The sequence below is a fragment of the Melopsittacus undulatus genome, chromosome 1 (genome assembly GCF_012275295.1).
Source record: "Melopsittacus undulatus isolate bMelUnd1 chromosome 1, bMelUnd1.mat.Z, whole genome shotgun sequence".
Taxonomy (NCBI): Eukaryota; Metazoa; Chordata; class Aves; order Psittaciformes; family Psittaculidae; genus Melopsittacus; species Melopsittacus undulatus.
The window spans coordinates 22006868-22029718 of NC_047527.1; the positions used below are offsets into that span (position 1 = coordinate 22006868).

The 22851-nt window shown below is 37.4% G+C and overlaps 1 protein-coding gene across 1 annotated transcript in view; it reads left to right on the forward strand.

The window, feature by feature from the left end:
- RGS22 (regulator of G protein signaling 22) overlaps nucleotides 1-22851 on the forward strand; it is a 72722-nt gene that overhangs the window by 21482 nt on the left and 28389 nt on the right. The window contains exons 8-18 of the mRNA XM_031050601.1: nucleotides 68-737; nucleotides 1306-1467; nucleotides 2441-2621; nucleotides 4202-4341; nucleotides 4870-4975; nucleotides 7167-7292; nucleotides 8852-8953; nucleotides 14775-14969; nucleotides 19179-19271; nucleotides 19780-19946; nucleotides 22578-22740. Of these exons, the coding sequence (XP_030906461.1) occupies nucleotides 68-737; nucleotides 1306-1467; nucleotides 2441-2621; nucleotides 4202-4341; nucleotides 4870-4975; nucleotides 7167-7292; nucleotides 8852-8953; nucleotides 14775-14969; nucleotides 19179-19271; nucleotides 19780-19946; nucleotides 22578-22740 (2105 nt within the window). The remainder of the gene's footprint in view (nucleotides 1-67; nucleotides 738-1305; nucleotides 1468-2440; nucleotides 2622-4201; nucleotides 4342-4869; nucleotides 4976-7166; nucleotides 7293-8851; nucleotides 8954-14774; nucleotides 14970-19178; nucleotides 19272-19779; nucleotides 19947-22577; nucleotides 22741-22851) is intronic.

Below are 22851 nucleotides of genomic sequence, written 5' to 3' on the forward strand. Positions count from 1 at the left end.
TGTCGATATGCAAGAGAACGGTCCTGAATCAAAAGAGTCTTCAACCATCTTTTCTGATTTAATGCAGACGCAGGTTCCCTGTCTAAGGAAGGACACCAATGGAGTTTCCTTCGCCCTTCAAGGAAAGCAAAAGCCATCATTTTAAGGAAGACATCCAGAGAGGCTGAGGAGGGTTCTTCTGTGGCCACTGCTGAACTGCCTGCTCATACTCAGTTAAGAGTTTATGTAGAGCCAAAATGGGACAGTGCAGCAAAAGAAAAAAATGAACAGGAAAGTGTAACTATTCAGACACCAGGAGAATTCATACCAGATTATACCCAACTTGTAATGAAGGAACCTGCTTCAGAACCGGCTCACCAGCCAACTGCTGATATTCACAGTAATGTGGATTTCCACAAACAGCCCGAACTATTTATACATGAGCCATCAAATAATGAATTTCCCCATGGCACTGCAGAGTCACTCCTTTCCCAAAGTTCTCCATTTTCTGTCTTGAACTCCCACAGAGATGTAAGAGAACAAGACACTGACGAAGTAAGCTTAAAATCAAGTTCTGAAAGTGGTGGGTCAGACAGTAGAGCCTGCTGTATTAGTCACAGGACTTCTGATACTGGCAACAGACATGAGTTTGAGAGATTCAAGAAGTTCATTAAAGGAACACTTGGGGAGAGATACTGGTGGCTCTGGATGGATATTGAAAGACTAAAGGTGCTCAAAAACGCTACAAGGCAGCAAAGGTACTTCTCATTATTTAGTGGTTATTCCCATTGTTTTAATACTTGTAACCCAGCTGGATTAATGCAGGTTTTGAGATTTCAGAATAACTTGTAATTGTAATAATAACTTGTTTGAATATTATAGACACAATTAAAGTAATCATGAGTGCCGTAACAAGTTAGGAATGACTGTTGAAGCTGATAAAACTGTTTTTGCAGTCATGTTTGTAAAGCTTACATGAAGTCAGAATTACCATAGTATTATGACATCGTTTAGAAAGAAACTTGGAAAACAGGTGACAATAGAAAAAAAAAACCAAACCAACCCCAAAAACTTAAATTCACAAGTAGGGCATTCAGTATTACAAACCTTTAACAAATGGCTCTGTGGAACTCAGATTGTCTATTCTAAAACACTGTGCATTTTACACTCAACTTGTCTCTAATTTGTGAAATTTTTTTCTTTTGGCTTCTGCTATTTTCAATTAAAAACATTTTGCATGACAGCAGTTTAACCAGTAGGGTGAACTGTACTTGGTTCTGTATAGCTTCTGGTACATGCTTATATGACTATTTTTGTTGACTCAAGGCAACTCAATAAGATGAAGAAACTGTATCTTTTGAGCAGTGGAGACTACTTCCTCAGTTCGGAAGTGTTACTCAGACTTAACTTGCTGCATGGAGATCAGTGGAATGTAAGGCATTTAAGACGGATTCAGCCTGAAGTAGTGAAACCTCTGCTTCTTTACTGGTATGAAAAAGTGAACATGAACTAAGATTCTATTGTTTAATAAATTTTCCTTTTCTTTGATAAGCCTATTAGGTTTATTTCACTTCACTTTTCCCATGCCAATTATGGGGAGCAATGTCATCGTAAATACTAGCAGATGTTGCATCTGAATTTTTATTGGATCTTAAACTACACTGCAACCTGCTGACAAGTCAGGTAGATCTGCCTTACTGATCCCTTGTTATTTTACTGCCAAAGCGTCTGAGCTACTTTGTGTATAACTATCTTGGATACCATTCAAGTAAACTTTAGGCTGCAGGTTAGAGAAACCCCTCCAGGCACAGAAGGTTAATTCTGTTCGAAGCTATTGTCCATACTGGCCTTCTCAAGTTTCTGAGGATGCTCTGTGTATACATCTATGTGGAATTTGACCCTGAGACTTTACTGTTCAATGTCTGTCATATAAAATGCTTTATTGACAGCTTAAGCAAGGATACAAATTCTAACCTGTTTCCAAAACATAAGCTAAATTTTTTAACATATTCTCTCCTCCCCAAGGGGGTCAACAAATTGCAGACATAAACAAGTACCTGCAATTGTGAACTTTGCTGTGGAGCCTCATGAGAGTTGTGGTATATGTTCTATGACCTACAATCCTTCCCTATTATTTGCTGTAGGATGAATGGGGCATATCCTAATGCAGACTCACACAAAGGCAACTATGTAATGGTGCAGAATTTGCAACCTAAGTTTATTTATGTTTGGCTTGGTTTTAGATTTGGAAGAGTGCAATGTCTAAACATACCTTTAACACTAAGTGCTTTTTCAATTTAGGTGCACATAGCTCTGTATTTTGATACAGGAAACACCATCATGGGGGAGGGGAAAGAAGACAAATAACCCAGTATTTAATGTTTCGTGGAAGTTCTACTTTTTAGATTTGTATTTCGTTTTGTACTTTTTTATTGTTGTTTTTTTTTTTTCCCTGCTCTAGGGGTCCCAGATTTTGTGTCACTCATTCAACAGCAATACAAACTGCCAGTGCAAAACTGAAGATGTGGCACACATGCCAACAGAGACCAAGGGTGGACATTGATCCTTTTCCACATATAGTATCATTGCTACCATTGACACTTAAGTCTTGCATGCCCAAGATACCAGCTTCCCTTTCTCAGGTAGGTAGGATCACAAAATTGAAAAACAAAGCCTTGTCCCATCAAAAATAACGATAAAACTCCTTGAATTCAGTGGAATAAGAATATGGTACTTGATTCTTATGAAGTCAAGATTTAGCAAGCTGGTCTGTGCAGATGGTTGTATATAAAAGTGCAACACTATTTTACTATACTTTATGCAAAAGGATGCTATAAAATGAATCAAATTATCTTCTCAGTTACCTCTTGGCTATTTCATAGGTCTTTTGGATTGAAATGTAAAATTAAGTATCTATTGGCACAGATTATGTCCTTCAACCAGCTTTATCTTAATCCAGATTAATTTTTACTTCACTGCATTTACCCTGAATTTACCCATTATGTTTGTAAAAAGGGCACAGTTCTCATCCTCTGTTGCCTGAATCCTTCATTCAACTACACGATTTTTGCTTCTATAGAGGGTCATAGGACACACAACACAGACCTTTTTGTAGTGTGTCACTTGCAGGTGGCCACTTCAGTTTTGACTCTTACTTGAAAGCCTGAATTTGAGAGGTAACTGCAATGAAAGCTCCTGGTTTTCAGCAACACAGCGTTAAGAGTCAGGACAGAATGTACCTGGAGAAAGTGTCTGTGGTTCCAGTATCAAGAACTGGATGGGCTATGCCATGGATCTGTTCACACACATATCTATTACTTTGTGTTGGATAGTTTCAGACTACAACTTTATTTTTTAGAAAGTAAATTCACAGAGATAGTGGAGGAAAAGCAGTGGGACAGATTTCCTGTTCAGAAGAAGCTGGGTTCAGAAGCCAGATTCCTGCTGATCACAGTAGGAATGGGAGCCAGGCACAGCTGCCTCTTACAGAGACCAGTTCTGGCTTCACAAGGTGTGCTAATGACCCAGGACTAGCTGTAGGTTAGGCAGACAGGATCCTAACTCCACAGGTTTTCCAGTCCCTGTTGAGTTCAACACTTGAAGAAAATTATCACCTGGCACCCATGCACCTGGCAGAATCATCTGATGGATCGTTTCTTCCTGCCTTTTTTTCCCTTCCCTTCCCTTCCCTTCCCTTCCCTTCCCTTCCCTTCCCTTCCCTTCCCTTCCCTTCCCTTCCCTTCCCTTCCCTTCCCTTCCCTTCCCTTCCCTTCCCTTCCCTTCCCTTCCCTTCCCTTCCCTTCCCTTCCCTTCCCTTCCCTTCCCTTCCCTTCCCTTCCCCTCCCTTCTTTTCTCCCTCTCCTCTCCCTTCCCTTCCTGTCCTAATCTGAGTGACTATATCTGTTTCATAGCGAGTTACTTAAGGCAGTCCTAGTAAAGATTCACAAAACATGTTCATGAGCTTTTCATCTGATACCTGCTGTAATTTCTACCTGCCAAAAATACAGTTTTAAAGCTATAATGGTTATTACGATGTGCTGAAAAATCTTGCAAAATTTCAGATAAGGTTTTTGCAATTCACAGTTTTGCATACTGTGATTGACAAGGAAAAATAGACCTGAAAACTCTTAAATATTTTTGAGTAGTTAATGAGAACATGTTAAGAAAACACAAAGGTGGAAAAATAATCAGAATTGCCTTATTTTTCTGTTGTGTCTTTCAGAAAAGTAGAACAAGCTCACCAACAACTTTATTAAAACCACCTACACCAAATTTCTCTTTGAAGAAATCATCAAGATTATCATCTACCCTACCATCAAGACAGAGGCCCCAAAGGGATGACATTTCTACTAGTAGAAAGTGGTAAGTACAGAAGTCCCTTGTACTTCTTTCTGCATGCCAGTGTACCTCAAATACTTATGGAAGGCTTTTAGATCCTACTGTTTTAATGAATATTTTTCTTTAATATAATGATCTGCTTAGGGAAGCACAGTTATGGTACAGATTGCATGCATGGAGAATTCCTCCCTGGCTGGTTAGTTTTCCATTTGTTTGTGCCACCACACAGAAGTCTTTATTTCCTCAAACACAAGTGTTTCACCCTCATTTGTGTAATAGTTGATATTCTCTACATACATTAATATTCTTTTAACCTGTCTCACGCACTTACCCTCAAAGACATGCTGTATCAGTGATTTCCACAGGGCTGCATGAAAAAGTAGTCCTCTACATTTCTTACAGTTATTATAAGTTTGAACTCTATATGTACTTTTTCCTCTACTGTTCACTATGTCATTCTACCTCTTTCCATGCCCCTTCTTAGTTGGCTGTTTATAAGTAGTCCTAGTTTTTTCTTAAGTATGTATTGAAAATGTTTGTTTGTGGATCCAGGCCAAAGTCAGCTAACAGCGACATGATTCATTACTCAGCTTTGGATGACACCAATGACTCAAAATACCAGGGTCATAGAAAGTACACCTATGCTGAGCTGCTCCAAGTAAGTACTATTTAAAAATATTAGTTATCTTGAATCATGGGTTAAAACACTTTATTCTCCAGTATTAAATGGAAAGTAGTCAGTGATGGGGAGAAATTGCTTTGATTACATGAATTTACATGCCTTATGCAGAGGTATATTTAGAATGTCAGCATTTTCTGTGTGGTATCTTTCACCTATCTGGTAGGAAATCATGGCATATATAGAGGATTATTTTCACCAGAAAATGTTGATCTCCATGGTGACCATGTGTTCAGTAGGCTATTATGGGAAACTCACTGAAGAAATGCTTCAGTAGAATCACTGCCTAGAAGAGTATACCAGACTCACAGTGAAAACTGAATCTGCCCTAGAAAGTCATAGAATCATAGAATAGTTAGGGCTGGAAAGGACCTCAAGATCATTTAGTTCCAACCCCTCTGCCATGGGCAGGGACACCTCACACTAAACCATATCACCCAAGGCTTCATCCAACCTGGCCTTGAACACTGCCAGGGATGGAGCATTCACAACCTCCTGGGCAACCCATTCCAGTGCCTCACCACCCTCACAGTAAAGAATTTCTTCCCTATATCCAGTCTAAACCTCTGCTGTTTAAGTTTCAACCCATTACCCCTTGTCCTATCACTACAGTCCCTAATGAATAGTCCCTCTCCAGCATCCCTGTAGGCCCCCTTCAGATACTGGAAGGCTGCTATAAGTCATTAAAATAATAAAATTCTGAAGAGAAAAATGCTTCACTTGTACTATTCCTCTTTGTTGCTTGTGTAATCCACTCTTTTCTTTGTTGAATTATTGCCTGCTAAGCAGGCCCTCAGTCCAGCAAACCTCAGGAGGCACAGGCTACACAGAAGAGCCTCTTCTCAATAACTGTTAAAATGCTGACAAACTGAACGTGTGAGATATCAAGATCTGGCAATTTAAAATATATTCAAAACCTTTCATGTTTGTGGAATGGTCTTAAAACAGCCTGCTGTTTCAGTGAGATATTGATACCCATGGTCTCAAAACTAGAACAGCCCACCATATTATGAAATTTGGGCTTGTTTACATATGCATGGAGTTCACTGATCACTTGAGCACATGATTGATTGTTTTTTTACATAAAAATCGTACTTTATTACTTCACTGCAATCACTTCTTTGTTAATTTTGACAGAAGAAAAGGCTAGTCTTTGCAATTAGGGGACATTTGCAGTCAGAAACTTACAGTCAGGAAATGTTCACACTATGAACTATTAGGTTTTTATACAACTTCATAATTCAAAGTTTCCCTCTAGCTGAGAGAGGAAAATACTATCCATTTACATGTACAGGGCTAGAGTGGAACCTACAGTCACTACTCCAGTTTGCCATTATGCAAAGGAGAATGTAGGAATTCATAGTTCAACTTCATACTGAGGAGGTGGTTCTTCCTACTCTGCTTCAGAAATCTGGCTTTCTCCTGCCCTTCTCCATCACTGTTACTGTTTGGAAAGAAGCTTGTTATCAGCCACCAGACTCATCTGCTCCCGCTTACAGCACATCAGCGAAAGTTTCTCTCTTGCGATCATCAGAAACTTACTGTTTTGTAACCTCCTCCAGCTTCTCTGTGAGCATTGTCAAAATGGATATATCCTTTCTCAAAGGCTTCAGAAGCTAGACAGATTAAAGAGGATGGGTTTCTTGCCCCCTAAATGCTCATGATTTTGTTGCTGATGTCAGTGTGTAAGCCCAGGAAACAAATCTTTTGTTCTATGATAGTTAATTGTTTTGAGGCTTGACTGAATAACCACCTGTTAACTTAATCCCAAACACAGTAGCCTGAGCTCAGTCAGCTTTTGACAGCTAAATAATATGGTCTAGTATCACTGGAATTCCCTGCATTCAGAGCTAAAGAGTTAATGACAGAAATAAGGCCTGTTTGCTTTTCCATTTCAAGTGTTGAAGAACCACCTAAAGGATACTATGGCCATTTTGCTAACTCTGCATGCCTTCAGTCATCAGACTTATTTCATTGGATGTGAGTACCTAGCAGGGAAAAGGTATGGAGAGTTATGGTCAACTGCATATGTAGTAGAAAATGGAGCCTAATTTATTGGCATGAAGATACCAATTGAACATACTGCATGGCCCTCCACTGCAATATACTGACATTTGAAAATAATGAAACCTTCTTATTCTTGCTGTATAACTGTATTTTATTTGTCCAGGGGAAAAGCGCTGCTGGCAGTGCTGTCTTAAGGGGATCAAGAATGGAAAGCATGCTGCAGTCTCTTTATTTGGACAACAGAGCAGGCTACTACTTCACACGGTTCTGTGAGAAGTCAGGGAATAAGGTATGAGCATTTTCCTACCCTGCGATAATTTAGTCTACAATTGACTGAATGCCAAGTTATAGAGGGCAGCCAGACTGAGAAAAAAAATGGAGAAAGATTGATGACTGGATGAATTATTACTTGTGAGACTTCAATCCCTCAACAACAATAAACTGTTCATGTGTATATTCAAACTAATGACAGGTCTTAACCAAGCTGTCAGATCCTAACTGTCTCAAACCAATTGGAAATCTGATTGTACCATCAGGGATAAAAAAAGACTAATCGTTCTTAAAAACTAGCCTTTAACTTGGCAGGAAAAATGAGGTCTTAACCCACAAAAACATTTTTTAAAAAGATGGAAAATCTGCTATGCTATTACTCATGATAATATACCTCCTTCTTACTTGTTGGGTTAGTGATGTCCAATCTCCAATGTTTTAAAAAACGTTCTTCTGCTTCCATGAAGCTTCTTGGATTTCTGGGAAACATAACACTATTTCTTCTCTGTAGTCAGCAGATTCATCATTCATTGCTGGGTGTAAATTGAGGATTGGTTGGAACAAGTTATGAATCTGAGTCAGTGTTCAGTGGCTTTGCAGGAAAATTGAGTCTTTAGGGGAGGTTTGAGTGCAATCAAGATGGACATCTGTTTCACTGCTGGCACAACCCAGAATCCAGCAGCAGTAGCTAAAAATGCCTTTTGGCTACCAGAAGGCAAGAGCCAGTGTTTCTAAAGCTGAATACTTTCATCTAAAACTGTTAGATGTGTATAGATAGAAATCTACATAAAAGTAATTTATTTTTTCATCAGAGATAAGCACCTACCCACATGGCCTTTAGTCTTTGCAGGTACCAGACTCCTTTGAAAATTATTTCCTTAAGTTTCAACTGCAACTGTGGAGACTATTTCACCCATATGACAGGTCTGGCAACCTACAGTTTGTGGAACGAAGTTGCCTGCCCCTATCTTTTTAGGACACAATCTTTACTGTCCAGTGATAGGGTTTTCAGGGTATTTTTAAGATCCAAACCCCATAAGCACATGGTTAAAAGAGAGGACCTGGGGAAAGACCCCTCCTTCTAAAATAACTTTTGATGTTTGTTTGAATTTATGAAATGAGGCCAAGACACTGTGCCTCAGAAATGCACGTAACAAAAATGTAATTATAGTCCCAGTAACATACATGAAGTACACAGTATTTAATTGCTTTGGTTACTGCTGCAAAATGCTATTTCACCAGGGTACAAATTTTGCATGTCCATTATCAGCATTTCTTCTTTAGTGCTGGCTTTATGCCACTGAAATGTGGTTACTCTTCAAATGTTAACTACAATGTTAACAATTTTAATGGTCAATTATGCATATAGGATAAAATAAGAGATATAATATCACAGTGATGATGTCATTAAATACGTTGTCCTTCTGCCAATATGCATTAGAAGAGTAAATCCATCTTAGATTGAGCTTGATTTATGGTGATGCCAAGGAGCTAAATAACTACTTGCATTGGAAACTGAAGCTTTTCTAAAGCTGTGATATTTGGGTAGCAATAACTTACAATATTTTTCATCTGTAGCTGTGGAAGAACAGCGCGTACTTTTGGTTTGACCTACAAGCTTATCATCAGCTTTTCTACCAAGAAACTCTTCATCCTTTCAAAATCTGCAAGCAAGCTCAAGTAAGTTGTAAATAATGTGTTTTCACTTAAAAAATACACTTGTTCATTCCCTTCAAAAATACATTTGTTCAGTGTAAAGACTGAAAAGAAGATAGCAGAAAAGTTTCCAAACCTTTACAACCCACACCAAAGTAAATCTGGATTGTGGACAATAAGAGAAGCTCTTTGGATTGTCTCCATGGTATTTCTTGATTTAAATGTTAAACATGCATAGTTTGAATTCTAGGCTCTGTTGCTTGTTCCAGTTTTATGTATTACACTCAGTTTACCTAATCTCCCCTTTGCTACTCTGTGTCATTTTGAAACTATCTGCTTAGCATTAAGATCAGAGGTATTTTTCTAAATCATCTAATTGTGCTCTACCTTTGCTTTGACCTGTGTGAGTCAGAATTGCAGGTCTTGCAGTCCAGACCTTAGATAATGACCTTAGCCATGAAAATGGATCTTTCACTGGTCAGTTCTGCTTTTTCTGATTGTCAGGGCATCAATATGCTCTTTAGCAGCTGTCATCCTTTCCATTTGATCTTTAGACCCTCACTTATTGTCAAGCAGAACTGATATTTCCTATAAACAAGCACCCTTAATTGAGCATGCACTGTGAGTCAGGGAATAAAACAAAAGTTAACTGGCTCATCACAGGCCATGTGTGCTGATGCTGTCAACAACTGCAGAATAGTCTGATACTGCCAGGGAAGGAGGCTGCAGCAATGTGATATCATTAGAACTTGCAACTTTTAAAATTACTTTGTGAAATTTTGGTCTGTTTTCCTTCTGCAGACCTTGTGTAGGAGTATATTGTATCTGCGTATTTCAATATATGCTGTAATAAGCAAAGCTACTTCACGTCTTTCATGTCTTTGAAATTAATATCATAGAGAGCAGTGGAGAATAATCTCTTTGTATGGTTTATGTTACTGAGCATCTGGACTTCCTTCTATTTGTCTTCTTTTCCTATCTGGAGGTTTTACTGCAGCAAATGACAGAATTTTGCATATTTATCCAGAATTATCACTTAAGAGAGTGTTATTTCTACAGAAACATCAAGCAGAGGCAGAGGCTCCCTTCTGTCACACGCACTGGCTAACTTAAACTGCTACTCAGTTGTTTTCCCCTCCAGCTCTACTTATGACCTGAGGCTGACTGTCTCCTCTATCAGCCCAGATCAGTGGCTAGGGACACTGCTCACAACGGATGTACAAGTTAACCATACCTAAATTGTCTTCATTTTCTTATATGTTTTGTTGTAGGCCAAATCTTAGGTAATGGCTCATGGTAATTTTCAATTTGGTTTCATTTCACACCAGCTCATATTCTTTCTGCAGTGGTTGCATGGCCCAGGTCCTTTTTACTTATTTCCAATGCTGGCCTGGTGGTGACAGCAGAACATCATACAATCAGTGTTACCAGGCAATTACAGAGAGCTCTATACACATGGCCATTAAAGTAAATACATCAAAACGAAATATGTGAAACTGTTCCATTAGCATAACTAACAGCTGAAATGTAACATAACAAATCAACACATGTGCTGTAACATTTGGTATCATTCTCTAGCTTGCCTTTTAAGGCTGCACAAATATAATTCTTGTTTTCATTGGAACACGGTAAAGAGTCAAGCTGCAACCAATCTACACGGTCTGCTTATCGAAGAGATGCCTTCCCAAATTCTGTGCTCACCTTTGGCACAATAAGATAGTCATTCCAAATATTCCTAAGAGAATGTGGGTCAGGTTCGCACAACACATAATCGTGTATATTTTACTATTTATTACAAAAAGACATGTCCAAAGTATTCTGTATGTGTTCTGCCTGCTTCCTGTTAGAAAGAAGAGCAAACCCGGATTGCTGTGTATCTGTTAGTCATTGTTTCATTTGTTAGGCATTTTTATGATAGAATAACAAAATGCATTCCAAGGTATATATTCATTCATCCAGGAACAGAAACTACAGTGAGAATGAAATCTGAAGGATGAAAATAACGATGAGTACAGGTAATTATCCAGGAACATATATGGTTATTCACTATAAACATACACACGAGTGTAAAATAAATTGAGAAAGAAAAGCAATAAAGATATTGTAGTTTTGGATAAAAAATAGTTATTTACAGTTAGAAAATTTAATGCAGTTATAGGAAGCACGATATTTTGACACTAGAATCAATTTAGATAAAGGGAATTATTATTGTGAACTTTTAGGGTCAGACATAAGATTTACGTTAGTGGAATGTGATGACAGCGTTAAGGCAATTTAACCTTTCCATTTTAGACCAGCCAGTGCACTGTACTCTTCCATCATATGATTCTGTCGAGCATTTGTACAAGCCCATTGTTTAGATCAGATCAATATTCATGCCTTGGGCAGCAATACAAGGCACTTGGTGTTCAATATTTTTTGTTTCTTGCTTCACTCTAGTCATTGTGCAATGGCTTACCAAAGTCTTCTCATGTGGGGCTGAATTCACACCAAAACCCAAGGCCTAAACAAGTCCTGATTTGGAAAGTCATAAATGAGGCTAAAGACTTAATCTGAATTTGTTAAGTGTTCTGTATCTTCAGATTTGTGCCATTATAAGATGCAAGCTCTGATCAGATTTCCAGATAGGTTTTTGGGTTTAATCATCACTTATCCTAATGCAATTATGGGAAAATGTATAGCTGACAGATAGGAAAATTCTTTGTCTGTTACAAAAGGAGCAAAACACTGAATAAATAAAGTATGATGTGCACTTGATGTCACATGTGTAAGATATTTGTATGAATTTGATAACCTTTAAGTTCATTTTATGTCACTTTTTCCCATTGATGCTTTAGGAAATTAGTCAGTAAAACAGTTTCACTAATTCATTGAGATTCAGAAACCCACAAGGCTTCCATGACATGAGAGTCAAAAAAGGCTATGAAATATTCTTTTTTTTTAAGGATAAAATGTATTTTCCTACTATATCTTGCTAAGTTGATTTCCCAGTGTTGAAGTCTGTGAACACAGCCACTTTTCCTCTATTTTGACATGTCTAGAACTTGTATCAGTTTGTTTATCTGCAGTCCTTGCATTCAAATCTGTATCTACAAATGCACCTGAACCCTCAGCATGGAACACAGGGATTGATGCTCCTTCTCTTTTCCCCCATCTGCATTCACTTTGTCAACTTGTGAAGTTATCTTTCTACTTAGTGGGCCAAATCCCATAACAATGGATTCTTACCAGAATTCAAGAAAAAGATGTCATTATGCCAAATCCTCAGACACTGTAAATCTGCATCCTACAAAAGTGAAGAGGCCATCCTGATTACAGCAATGAGGGTCTGGTCCTTTACGTTTGGAAAAAGTGGACTCCTGTAGCTAGCCTAACCAACTCTAAATTTCTGCTTCACATGTATTAGCCCTAACTGTTCACTGGTAATAGCCCTAACTACTGTTTCTGGGGAAAAAAATGTCTGTGTTTACCATGCTCTAGTTTTGTGTGTGAAATGATATGGGACTGGGGGTTGGGGGGTACAGAAGGAGTTCTGCAGGTAGAGCAGCCTGCAAAGGCAGACCTTAAAATGGCAATATATTGTGACAGTGTTTATGTGAACAGATTGCCAACAGGTTTTGACCAGAGCTTCCTTAGTCTGCACTATTTCTGACTGTAGGCTGAAGGTTTTTGTCAGCTCTGAAGAAAAGTAGCAAATACACTCAAATTAAGTCATTTCATACAAAATCACAGGAGGAAGAAAGTTTCATCCAAGAAACTTGTGCAATGTTTGTTTTGATTATATTCTTAAAACTACACTAAAAATGATCAGCCACTTAAGGAACCAGGTTAAAATATTAAGGACCTGTTTTGGACCTTTTTCACCAATTTGCAAATCTCTTGTGTGATTATATGACTCATAATAGGTGGAGTAATGTAGCCCTAATGATGAGCAAAATAGTTAAACCCTCTATTTTTTGAAGATACTATGTCTTGGTATCATTGGACTAGTCCCTTCTAATTTGGCTATTTTATACGTTAAATGTTTTGGATCAGAGTAGAACATGATGTAAATGAAACTTTTCTAGTGTTAGGGTTTTTCAACGTGGCTTCCAACTTTTTGATATCACTAGTTGTATCTAATTAATGCTGTCTCTGTTAAATTTAAATTTATTTGGGGATTTGCTGAGGAGGGCATAATTTAGGATAAATGTGATATTATTCTCAACTTGCTATGACTCTTCTTGTGGATGTCCTCATTCTTTGACCTTACCCTTACATCTTGGGTCTTTATTGCACTGATAACATGGATACCCACAAACCATCTTTGTTTTCAGTGATCAAACCTATGTAGAAAGGGGGTGGAATCCTGCATAAAGAGTAAATATAGTAAACATAACACCTTCTAACTAGGGCATGGATGTCAGCCATCATAGCCCTGTATTCCTCAGTGACCTGGTATCAGGAGAGTCCAAAGGTGCGTTTCAAATTGTTTAAGGGCCAGAACAATAGGATTATAATCTGGTGGTTTTAAAGAAAGAGTCTAATAGGTCAGAATTTCATTTAAAACAAACAGAAACATGATTATTCAATATAATCAAACATTCCCTCACTATGCTTGAAATTTAAACACAACAGTTTTATTACTGCTGAACACAGAGTAAATATATTATTTTCTTCTTCTCTACCACTTTGTACATCTGCTAGTTACAGCTAGATTTTAGCAACGTAAGGAAAATGAGAATTATCAGAAACCTGCATTCTTCACTGTCAAAACTGCGTGATAATAAACAGTGAAGGTGGGCTTCTCAAGGCCATCCTAGGGAGAAATTTGATTATGCTACTAATCTGATCCCTTGAACATATGTTTAAAAATTAGTTAGACCTTGAAAATAAGAAAACATTTATAAGTACATGACATCTACTATGGCAGCACCTTTTTTCACTCACTTTCCTAGCTGCAGTCAGAATCATGATGTATTAGAAAGATATCTTCCAAGATATTCCTGGCAGAAAGTGTTCTTTCACTGAGTTTTCAATGTTCTTTTTCATGGCAATTTCTGAAACATTTAAAACCCAAGAATTTGACTTAGGGGACTATTTGGACAAAAAAAAAAAAAGGAAATAAATAAAAAAATTACCCTATGCTTCAAGAATGAGCTGATAAGAGAGAATGAAACAATCTCCAGGTTCAGCTTTCTTCTGTTTGGACATGGCAAACTCTGTGTGCTCCACAAAAAAAGCATATTGTAACCCCTGCTTTGTGAAGTATTTAGACCTCAGTTGTGCAGTGCTATCTCCTGTTACGGATCCTATACCATGATAGTGTCACTCATGTCAAAGAACTGTGCATGAGAATCTCCACACAGAATTAAATAACTTTTTCACTAATTTTAACCTTAGATTTACAAATTCCCATCTATTCAGAAGAAGACACTTTCATAAGTTGGCCTTGCACATATTCTGCAAAACAGCAATGCAACTTCATGAAGAATGCAATTGCTGTGACAATTGTGGTTCCTGAATCTAACAAGAATCAGTCAAATACTTCCAAATAAAAATTACATTAAGTGTTAATTTGTGATCTAACCATTTTAAGCAAAAATGGCAGAGGAGTTAGTTATGGCAATAAGTGAATTTCAGGCAAAATTGTAATATTGGTGAGAACAAGGCAGGTTTCTGATAGGTTAGTATCTATCTAAATAGGTTAGTATAGGTTAGATAGGTTAGTATCTGAACTAGATATATGTTTGGAATATGCAGCAAGGCAGTATGGGACAAATATGCATTAATTCTCTGCTCTAATGAATGGTGATCATTGGAATAGATGATAGCTTAGAATAAGTTTTCTTCTGTTTTATTGTAGTTCCTTTATGCAACTTACATTGCCCCATCTGCCAGTATGGACATTGGACTTCATCAGGGGAAGCGAAACATGATTTATCAGAAAATTGACCCAGCTTTTGAAGATCTTTTTGACCCAGCAGAAGAATATATCCTCACTGTTCTGATAGAACCATGGATGAAGATGATGGAAGAAGACAAATATACTTACGGAAAGGTAACTCATCTGGATGACACAGTGAAAAATTCTTATGATGGTGGAAGAAAACCACAAGAGCCTTCATATGCAACTCTGTTACATTTCTAGTCAGAAAGGGAGAAGTATTATGTGGTGTTTTGCTCCCCCACTCCGTTCTACACTGATGAAGGGAGCAGGCTGAGCTTCTTGTGGAGAGCAAACTTCTCATTTGAGAGGAAGGTGCAAGCCTCATGGACCCCTTGGTCTGTGAAGTAGGGAGGAATGTATCTTACTATGGCAAAATTTCTCTTTGTACTCAGGAAGTGTCATGTTTCTGCAATCTTACCACTGACCAAATAAAAATAAGCTGTGTTTCTAGAGCGTTAGTACCGTGATGTTAGGTCCATATTAATTCTATTGACTATTTCCTGGTGTTCAGAATTAAAGTGCAGCTACTGCTTAGCATAAGAGGAAATGTGATATGGTGATCCAGCTTTTAGATAGCTTTTTTGATAGCTGCCCTGCAGGCTTCCTGAAGCAGGTGGCTCAGCGGTCTACTCAGTTCTAATTCTAGAAAGCCTCTGAAGGCTTGAATTGTACAGGCTCATGCAGGTCAGAGGAAATGGCTGCAATCCTGACTGTGCTTTTGACAAATCAGAAATGGTGGAGGCAGTGGTGGATGCTGTGGCTCCCTGCAGTTTATAAACTTTCCTACAAGTTACCAGCTGCAGGTAAAACTTCTAATTCCAAGTCTTTAAGATTTCTCTTTTAGGTACAGAAGGAGAAACTTGCAGTGAGAAATCAGGAGTTGGAGGGTGGAAGTTAGTTCTTGTTCCTGTTTTTCTCCACTATGACCTTAGCATCTCAATTTTTACAGTAAATATCATTATTTACAGCTGATAACTTCTGTCAGCATGTAACAAGAACGTGCATGTATGCATTGACCCCACAAAAGATTCTGAATGCCTTTCGTGGCAGTTTTGTAATACAGTGTATTTCTGTTACTATGTTGTGCATGCATGTATGAATAACCAGGAGAACAGATACCCAAAATAAACTTGACAATGATCTTTAAGCCTATTAAATAGTGGCCAATACTAAACATTTAAGAATACAGTATAAGAAAAAAAAATAAATGGCAGTATTGCCAGCTTCAGCACTTTGCACCTGAGGAGATGAACGAAGCAGTGGTCTTATCCACATTTTTGTGTCGAATGGTCTTTGATGAGTAGGTTGGTTTTTTTCCCTCATGGGTTTATGTAAATGTGTCTTGAGTCATTTTCTGCGTGCAGCCTCAGTGCAGTAATCAGTTCTGTGGCTTAATCATACCATAGGAGAAAAAATGTGTATTTTGGTTTTCTTGCTAACCTCTCCCTGATAATTTCACCTGGTGCCCTAGTTTTGTATTTTATGAAGAACTGTGAACAATTGTTATCTTGTATTCTTAATGTTATTATTCTTGTACATGTTTTTGTTCTATCCCACTTCATTTCTATCCCAGTTACATCTCTTTGAAACTCAGGAACCCTAGACTATTTGGCCTCTCCTCTCACAGAAGGCATTCCATACTTTTGTTATACTTATCACTCCCATCTGTTAATTCATATGTTTGTGATGAGATGCAAGCAGTACTCAAGATCTGAATGCACTAAGGATTGTTCAGTGGCAGAATCATGTTTTCTGTTTTGACCTTTGCTCCTTTCCTAATTGTTCCTTGATTCTAACTGCCTTTTGACTCCTGGTGAACTTTGAGTGGATGTGCAATATGTAACCTAACAGCCATCTGCAATGATTCCAACATCTCTTAACAGAGTAGGAACAACTAATCGAAAGCCCAATTTGGAGCCTATTAGAATGACTTAATGTTTGTTGTCCTTGAATTCAGCTGCCCTTTTATCATGCAGACACTGAAGTGTCCTGAAATCCTGCAGCTCTTCAAAGTCAATATAATTTTTTTTGCCCTGTGGAACCATTTTGCAAACTTTGCTGTCTCCTCACTCACTTCCTTTTCCAGATAATTTCTGAATGTTTAAAGAAAACAGCCTCAGAGCAGATGCCCATGAGACTGTAACAGGAACCCCACCCTATAATGAAAGTTATTTATTTCTTTATTTTGCACTTTCTACCTTATAATTAATCCATAAAGGGGCTTTCCCTCTTATCCTGTGATAACTTAGTCTCCTTCAGAAATGTTGAACATTTGAACTTTGAAAAAACCTTATCAAAATGAAATATACTAATCCAAATACATCTGCAAAATATTATCTTCACTTTTCAGCATCTTTTCTCAGCTTTCAGGTAAATTATTTTTTTTAAGCTATTTCAGCTATAATTGTTGATGAACTGCAGAAAAACATGTAATTGATCTATGATTTTATTAATATGAAGTTTTTGGTTACTTTCTATCAGACTAGTTTTAGTGTTTTGTAAATGTATTTTTTCCATGTCTGTTATCAAAACTAGTAGTCTAGTAGTTGATGCCAGTCCTCACCGAGTCAGGTCATGGACTCAGCCAAGTATTATTATACACCATTTTTGTACAAAAAGGACTCTGCTTTTGAGCACTCTCCAAATACAGTGTTTTCACTGCTTCTAGCGATCGAAGAATTCCTTCAAAGTAAGAACTGAAAATATAAACTTTTGCTTTAAATGAATGTGTTTGTCAGCTTATACCTCCTTGAGTTAACTGAGGAATAGTCTTTTGCCCCTTCAGTTTAGATGATGCTTTGCTTTGCAAGTGTAGTTATGTGCAGACTTCTCAGTGCCCTAATAACACAAACATCTTAATCAGAGCATGAAAAAACAAAACTAAATACTTTTTAGTGCACAGTACATGTGTTTGTGAAGAGTTACAATACACAGATATAACATGACCTGTTCTAGGAGGCACTAGAGTTTCTTTGTACTAAGCACAGGTTGACACTTAGCACACACTCCTTCTCAGCAGAAAGACAAGGTCTGCTTTATATTTTGTTCAGTCCCTGGCTCTACGCTTCTCCTTTGTTCTACCATACAGCAGGATGTATTTGGCCCATTATGAAACAAGATATTTTAACAAGAATTAGGTGAGTCCAAAATTGTTTATTTGGGACATAGTATGTATCTACATTTTTATCTCTAAATGAATGTGAAAGCAGGAGAGTTCCTTTTTATTGTTAACTCTCTTCCTGCCTCTATCTGCTTTCTGTTTAAATTATATAAAAAATGTTCTGGATGATTTTCCTATTTACTTTTAAACTACATTTTCTTTTAAAGGAAAGCATAACCCAAAGCACTATATAACAGTGGAATAGAATCATTTCAAGCCTGAAGGCATTCAGATAACACAGTGATTAGTGGGTGTTCACATGTAGACAAAAGCATAATGAATGTTAATTTAAAATCAGCCTTCTCTTTCTTGCGCATAAATGTATGTATATTAAGACCATAGCTTTCTAATCTTTGTAGTGGGTGCGCTAATCAGTATAACACATTGGCTTATTTTTAATAAATATCCAAAAACCTGTATTTGAATGGTTTAGTCAGCCAGGAGGCTCATCAAATTATTCCTTATGCAGTTACTGATTGTTTTCATGTAACATCGAGAACTGCTCTAGCTATATACATGAAGCTTCTAATTAAATTAGAGAACAATACTTCATGAGTTCTAACCATGGGCAACTTATTATTTTAAAGAAGTACCTGGTATAAAACTAAGAAGGTGCCAAGAAAGTCTGAAAGCTTTCACCTTTGTTATTTAGATATTTTAGCATTCTTACTTTAAATTACCATTTCTGGAAAACTGTGCTGCTCTATCTTTTTGACATTTCCCACTGAGAGTCATAATTTTAAAAACTGTTTTTCTGATTCTCAGTGACGGTTTGATACATAATTTGCTGGTATAAGCTACCAGGTGTATTTTATACAATATACACAATAGAGTATATACACAATATACATAATAGATTGTATGTACAATATAATTTAGCATTTTTTTAATACAAAGCTATTTTTTAAAAGATACAGTTATTTTGCGGTGTTGTGGAAATCCACGTTATCTTACACAGATATGAAGATTTTGTTCTACTAGAGCTTTTAATTGAATTGTTTCTCATAAAGATGTAATGTCTAGTATCTTCTAAACATCAGCCTCATTACTGCCAAATTTATCCTTTTCTATCCCCTGTCACTGGCAAGGTGCCCGTTCAGTTCTCTCCATCTTTCTATAATGTGTACTGTAGGGATGACATAAGATATTATTTTTATTAGGTGGAGTTGGTGGAGGAAACTCAACAGCTGGACTCCGTGTACTTTAGAAAGCTCCAGGCTTTGCATCAGGAGTGTGGTTCCAAGAAGGATGAGGTAAGACAAGTACCTACTAACAAAAACAAACTCATTTTTCTATCAGAAAGGGTTGAGTATCAGCAATGAAAGACTGACTACATGCCAGTTTGGAGAAGCTAGTAGTCTGACTTCTACCATTAATTCTGGGGAAGGATTGACAGCTATTGTGTTAATTACAAAAATAGATCTTCTGCCAGTAACGTCAGCATAAGACCACTGTATGATCAGAGGCAATAACAGAGTTTCCACTAGTCTGTGGAATGTATTTTGGGCCCTTAATCTTGAGTAAATACCTACATTTCCAGTAAATTACAGGTATATATTTGTTTATTTGATTATGGAACCTGGTATGTTTAAAACAAACATAAAGCTAAAGCTGATTAAGAGCTGGAGCTTTAATTTATTTTCTCAGCAATCAAAAGCTGTTCTACAGAGACAGAAGTTATCTAATGCAAGGATTATCAGACTGAGCAAAACATAGAGATGAAAAAAGCAGTGATGCAAGTGAAAGAATTTCTTCCCTCAGAGTATTGCTGCTGACACTGGTCTGCCATCTTGCCCTGATGCTCTCAAAGAAGACGAGCACTTGAGTCAAGTTTCCAAAGAATTGACAGGTCCTAATCTATCTGACCTCATCCAAGACAAAGAGAAGTTAGAACACTTCTGGGCTTTTCTTAATGAGCATTCTGCTGGGTATGTTTCTTTGTTATTATTTTTTTTCCCATTTCGAAGTTCAGAAGAAATCTTTGCTGGGGATCTTGGCTATCTAAATGTTCACAGATTTTAGTGTTTTTAAAAAATGTGTTTGTATATTTATGAAATACACATGCACATTGTTCAGACAACTGAATTGACTTAACGTTTTGGGGTAAAAAATTCTCCCTACATAACATGTTTGTATTACAGTTCCGCTTTCAGTTTCTGCTTTGATTAGCGGCAAAGCTCCGAGTAGAGCAATTAGCCTACAGTGAATAAAAATTTCTCTTTTTTAGTACAGATTCAATTTAGTACATTTTAAAAAATAAAGCTGGGTATTATGAAAATGTACAAACAGAAGACAGCACATTATTCTTACAGTGTGAGAACAACTGCAGCTTTGTGTTTGCACTGATTTAAACAGAATTAAGGACCAGCTTGTAGCAGATACAGTTTATGCAGGGTTTTTGAAAAAGTGAGCCCATTTGTTTAAAAGTGAGCATCTAAACAGAAGTTCTAGTTCTAGCAGAAGTAAATGTGACTTTGCCACTCCCCCTCCCCAACCCCCACCCCCTCAAGTCCCATACTAATTTCTATCCTGTTTTAGGAAAAGGCAAATGTACTTTTAAAGTAACTGCTAGCAAGTACTGAAACTGTCACTTCCTCCCTTTAACCTGGGTTTCCATAAGCTGATGCTTTGCATACTGCCCCGTTTCTAGTCAAGCACTGCTATAATTTTAGACCAGATATTGGTCAGCTCTTCTGCAAGTGTGCAGATATAGACATCTAGCACAACTCCTCTGGCCAAAATTCAGTGTCATCACTTCTGCAGGTCCCTATATTCAAGTGACTTCAAGTTAGTTATCTAGACCAGTGATCTCCAAACATTTTTGATTGTGCACCCTATCAGTAAAAAATTTTTGAGCATGCACCCTGGATATACATATATTTGTTTTTTATAAATTATATACATGTGCTACTGAAGTTCTATTATTTTCTTACTGTTTCCAGATGAACCATCTTTTTGCACACCCTGCTTTCGAGACCACTGGTCTAGAGTTTGCTTCTAACTGGGTAAATGGCAGAAATCACCAGATAACTGGTCACTGGCTAAGATCAGGTCTTGGACAGGTACACTGTATTACCCTTGGGGCTTCCTGCCTCCCTGTTAATCACAGAGAAGTCCCATTTTACATGATAGACCCAAGCAGAGAAATATTTCATTAATGGAGAAATTTTATTTTGTAAAAATTCACAATGAATTAAAAATTTGAAAAAGCCTCACAAAACAGTGTTTCAGAGGTGAGTCCAAACCTAGTAACTCTGAACTCCAACTGGCATGCTACAGTTAAGATACTTAATGGTACTATAAGCTTGAAGTTATCCTAGAATTAATGCAGCCTAGAAATGTTCAGCAAAAACCAACAAATATGTCATTTGCTTCTTAATCAAAATTTATAGTTTTGTTATTGCCTAATTATAAGTGATCCAAGTTTCAGGATGGACAGGCTGAGTACAGCAGCACAAATTCTTGTTTGAAACTAACAAAGTTCCATCAATTAATATTTTGTTAAATATATAGGACATATTCACACAATTGCAAAACAGTTATTTTACCCATTATTTTGGGTTAGTGATTTACCACCTATTAGTCTTGCCAGACTAATTGCCTATTTACATGCTCCCGATCTGTTGAAAGGAAAAAGTCGAGTATGGTAGGATGAGCCATCACTGTAAACAGTTTAACCTAACACACTTTCCAGTTAGATATTTTGCTTTTTAAATAAGATGGACATATTGATTGTCATTGGCAGATGCCAAGGAGTAACTCCATAAACCACAGTGACTTGGACCACTTGCATTTGGTTGAACTTAGGTTGTGATGTACTAGCAAATGAAAGAATTTCAGTCCATTAAACCAAACTTAAATTAATAGTGTACACACAATCAATTATGAACAAAATATATATTTAAGAATTGAATATGATGATTAATTATCATTTACTGTGAATATTGAAATAAGTACTAGAACCAATGATTTATGGACAGGCAGCCTACACAAAGCCATAGAAACAAAATCTACCATAAATTGGTTTTGTCTGATTGACTGCAGACTGACTTAAGCTCTAGCACTTCACACAGGGTAGGAATGGGGTGATTTCTGGGGCTGATGTTTCCAGATGTCACCCCTGCTCCTTTCTCAGGCAATATGACAAGGAGGCAGAATAGGAGGTGTCAGCTCATCTCTTGGTGGCTCACAGCCTCAGTACTGCTTCAGATTCTCATCTGTTTCATTTTTAATTCTCTGTGAGCTCTGCACTATGACTCTGGTTCACAGTCCCTGCTGGAATTAGCAGCAACACACTGTGGAGGTTAATTCTTTCACGGTACACCACAAGGGACCTTAAAAGAGATCCCAAAGATGTGTTTGATCTGCCTGTTCAACAAGTGGCATGGTCTCACCAGATGGTACTAGCAAATTAAAAATGACATAAAATTTCAGTCCAATCTGACCTGGTATTTAGGACTTGAACATTTTGGTGGCTTGTGGTTAAAGTAATAACTCTCCAGAATGTTGATGAAATTAACTCAATATTGAAAAGACATTCTGTTTAAATTTGTTTGTAGCATGGATCTCATGTGCTGGCTAGATATTGAACAGTTCAGAGAGATGCTCCACAAGGATAAAGAAAATAGGATGGAAAAATCTAAAGACATTAAAAACAAGTACTTCAACAAACAATACTTCTTCGGACCCAACAGCCCAGCTACCAGAGAACAGCAAGAACAGGTATCAGTTACAAAACTGTTCATAGAAAAAAGTCACTCTGAATTTGACTGAGATAAAAGTCCATAAGCAGCTTTGCTCCAGATTTTCCCCTGGCTAACTCCTAAAAATTTA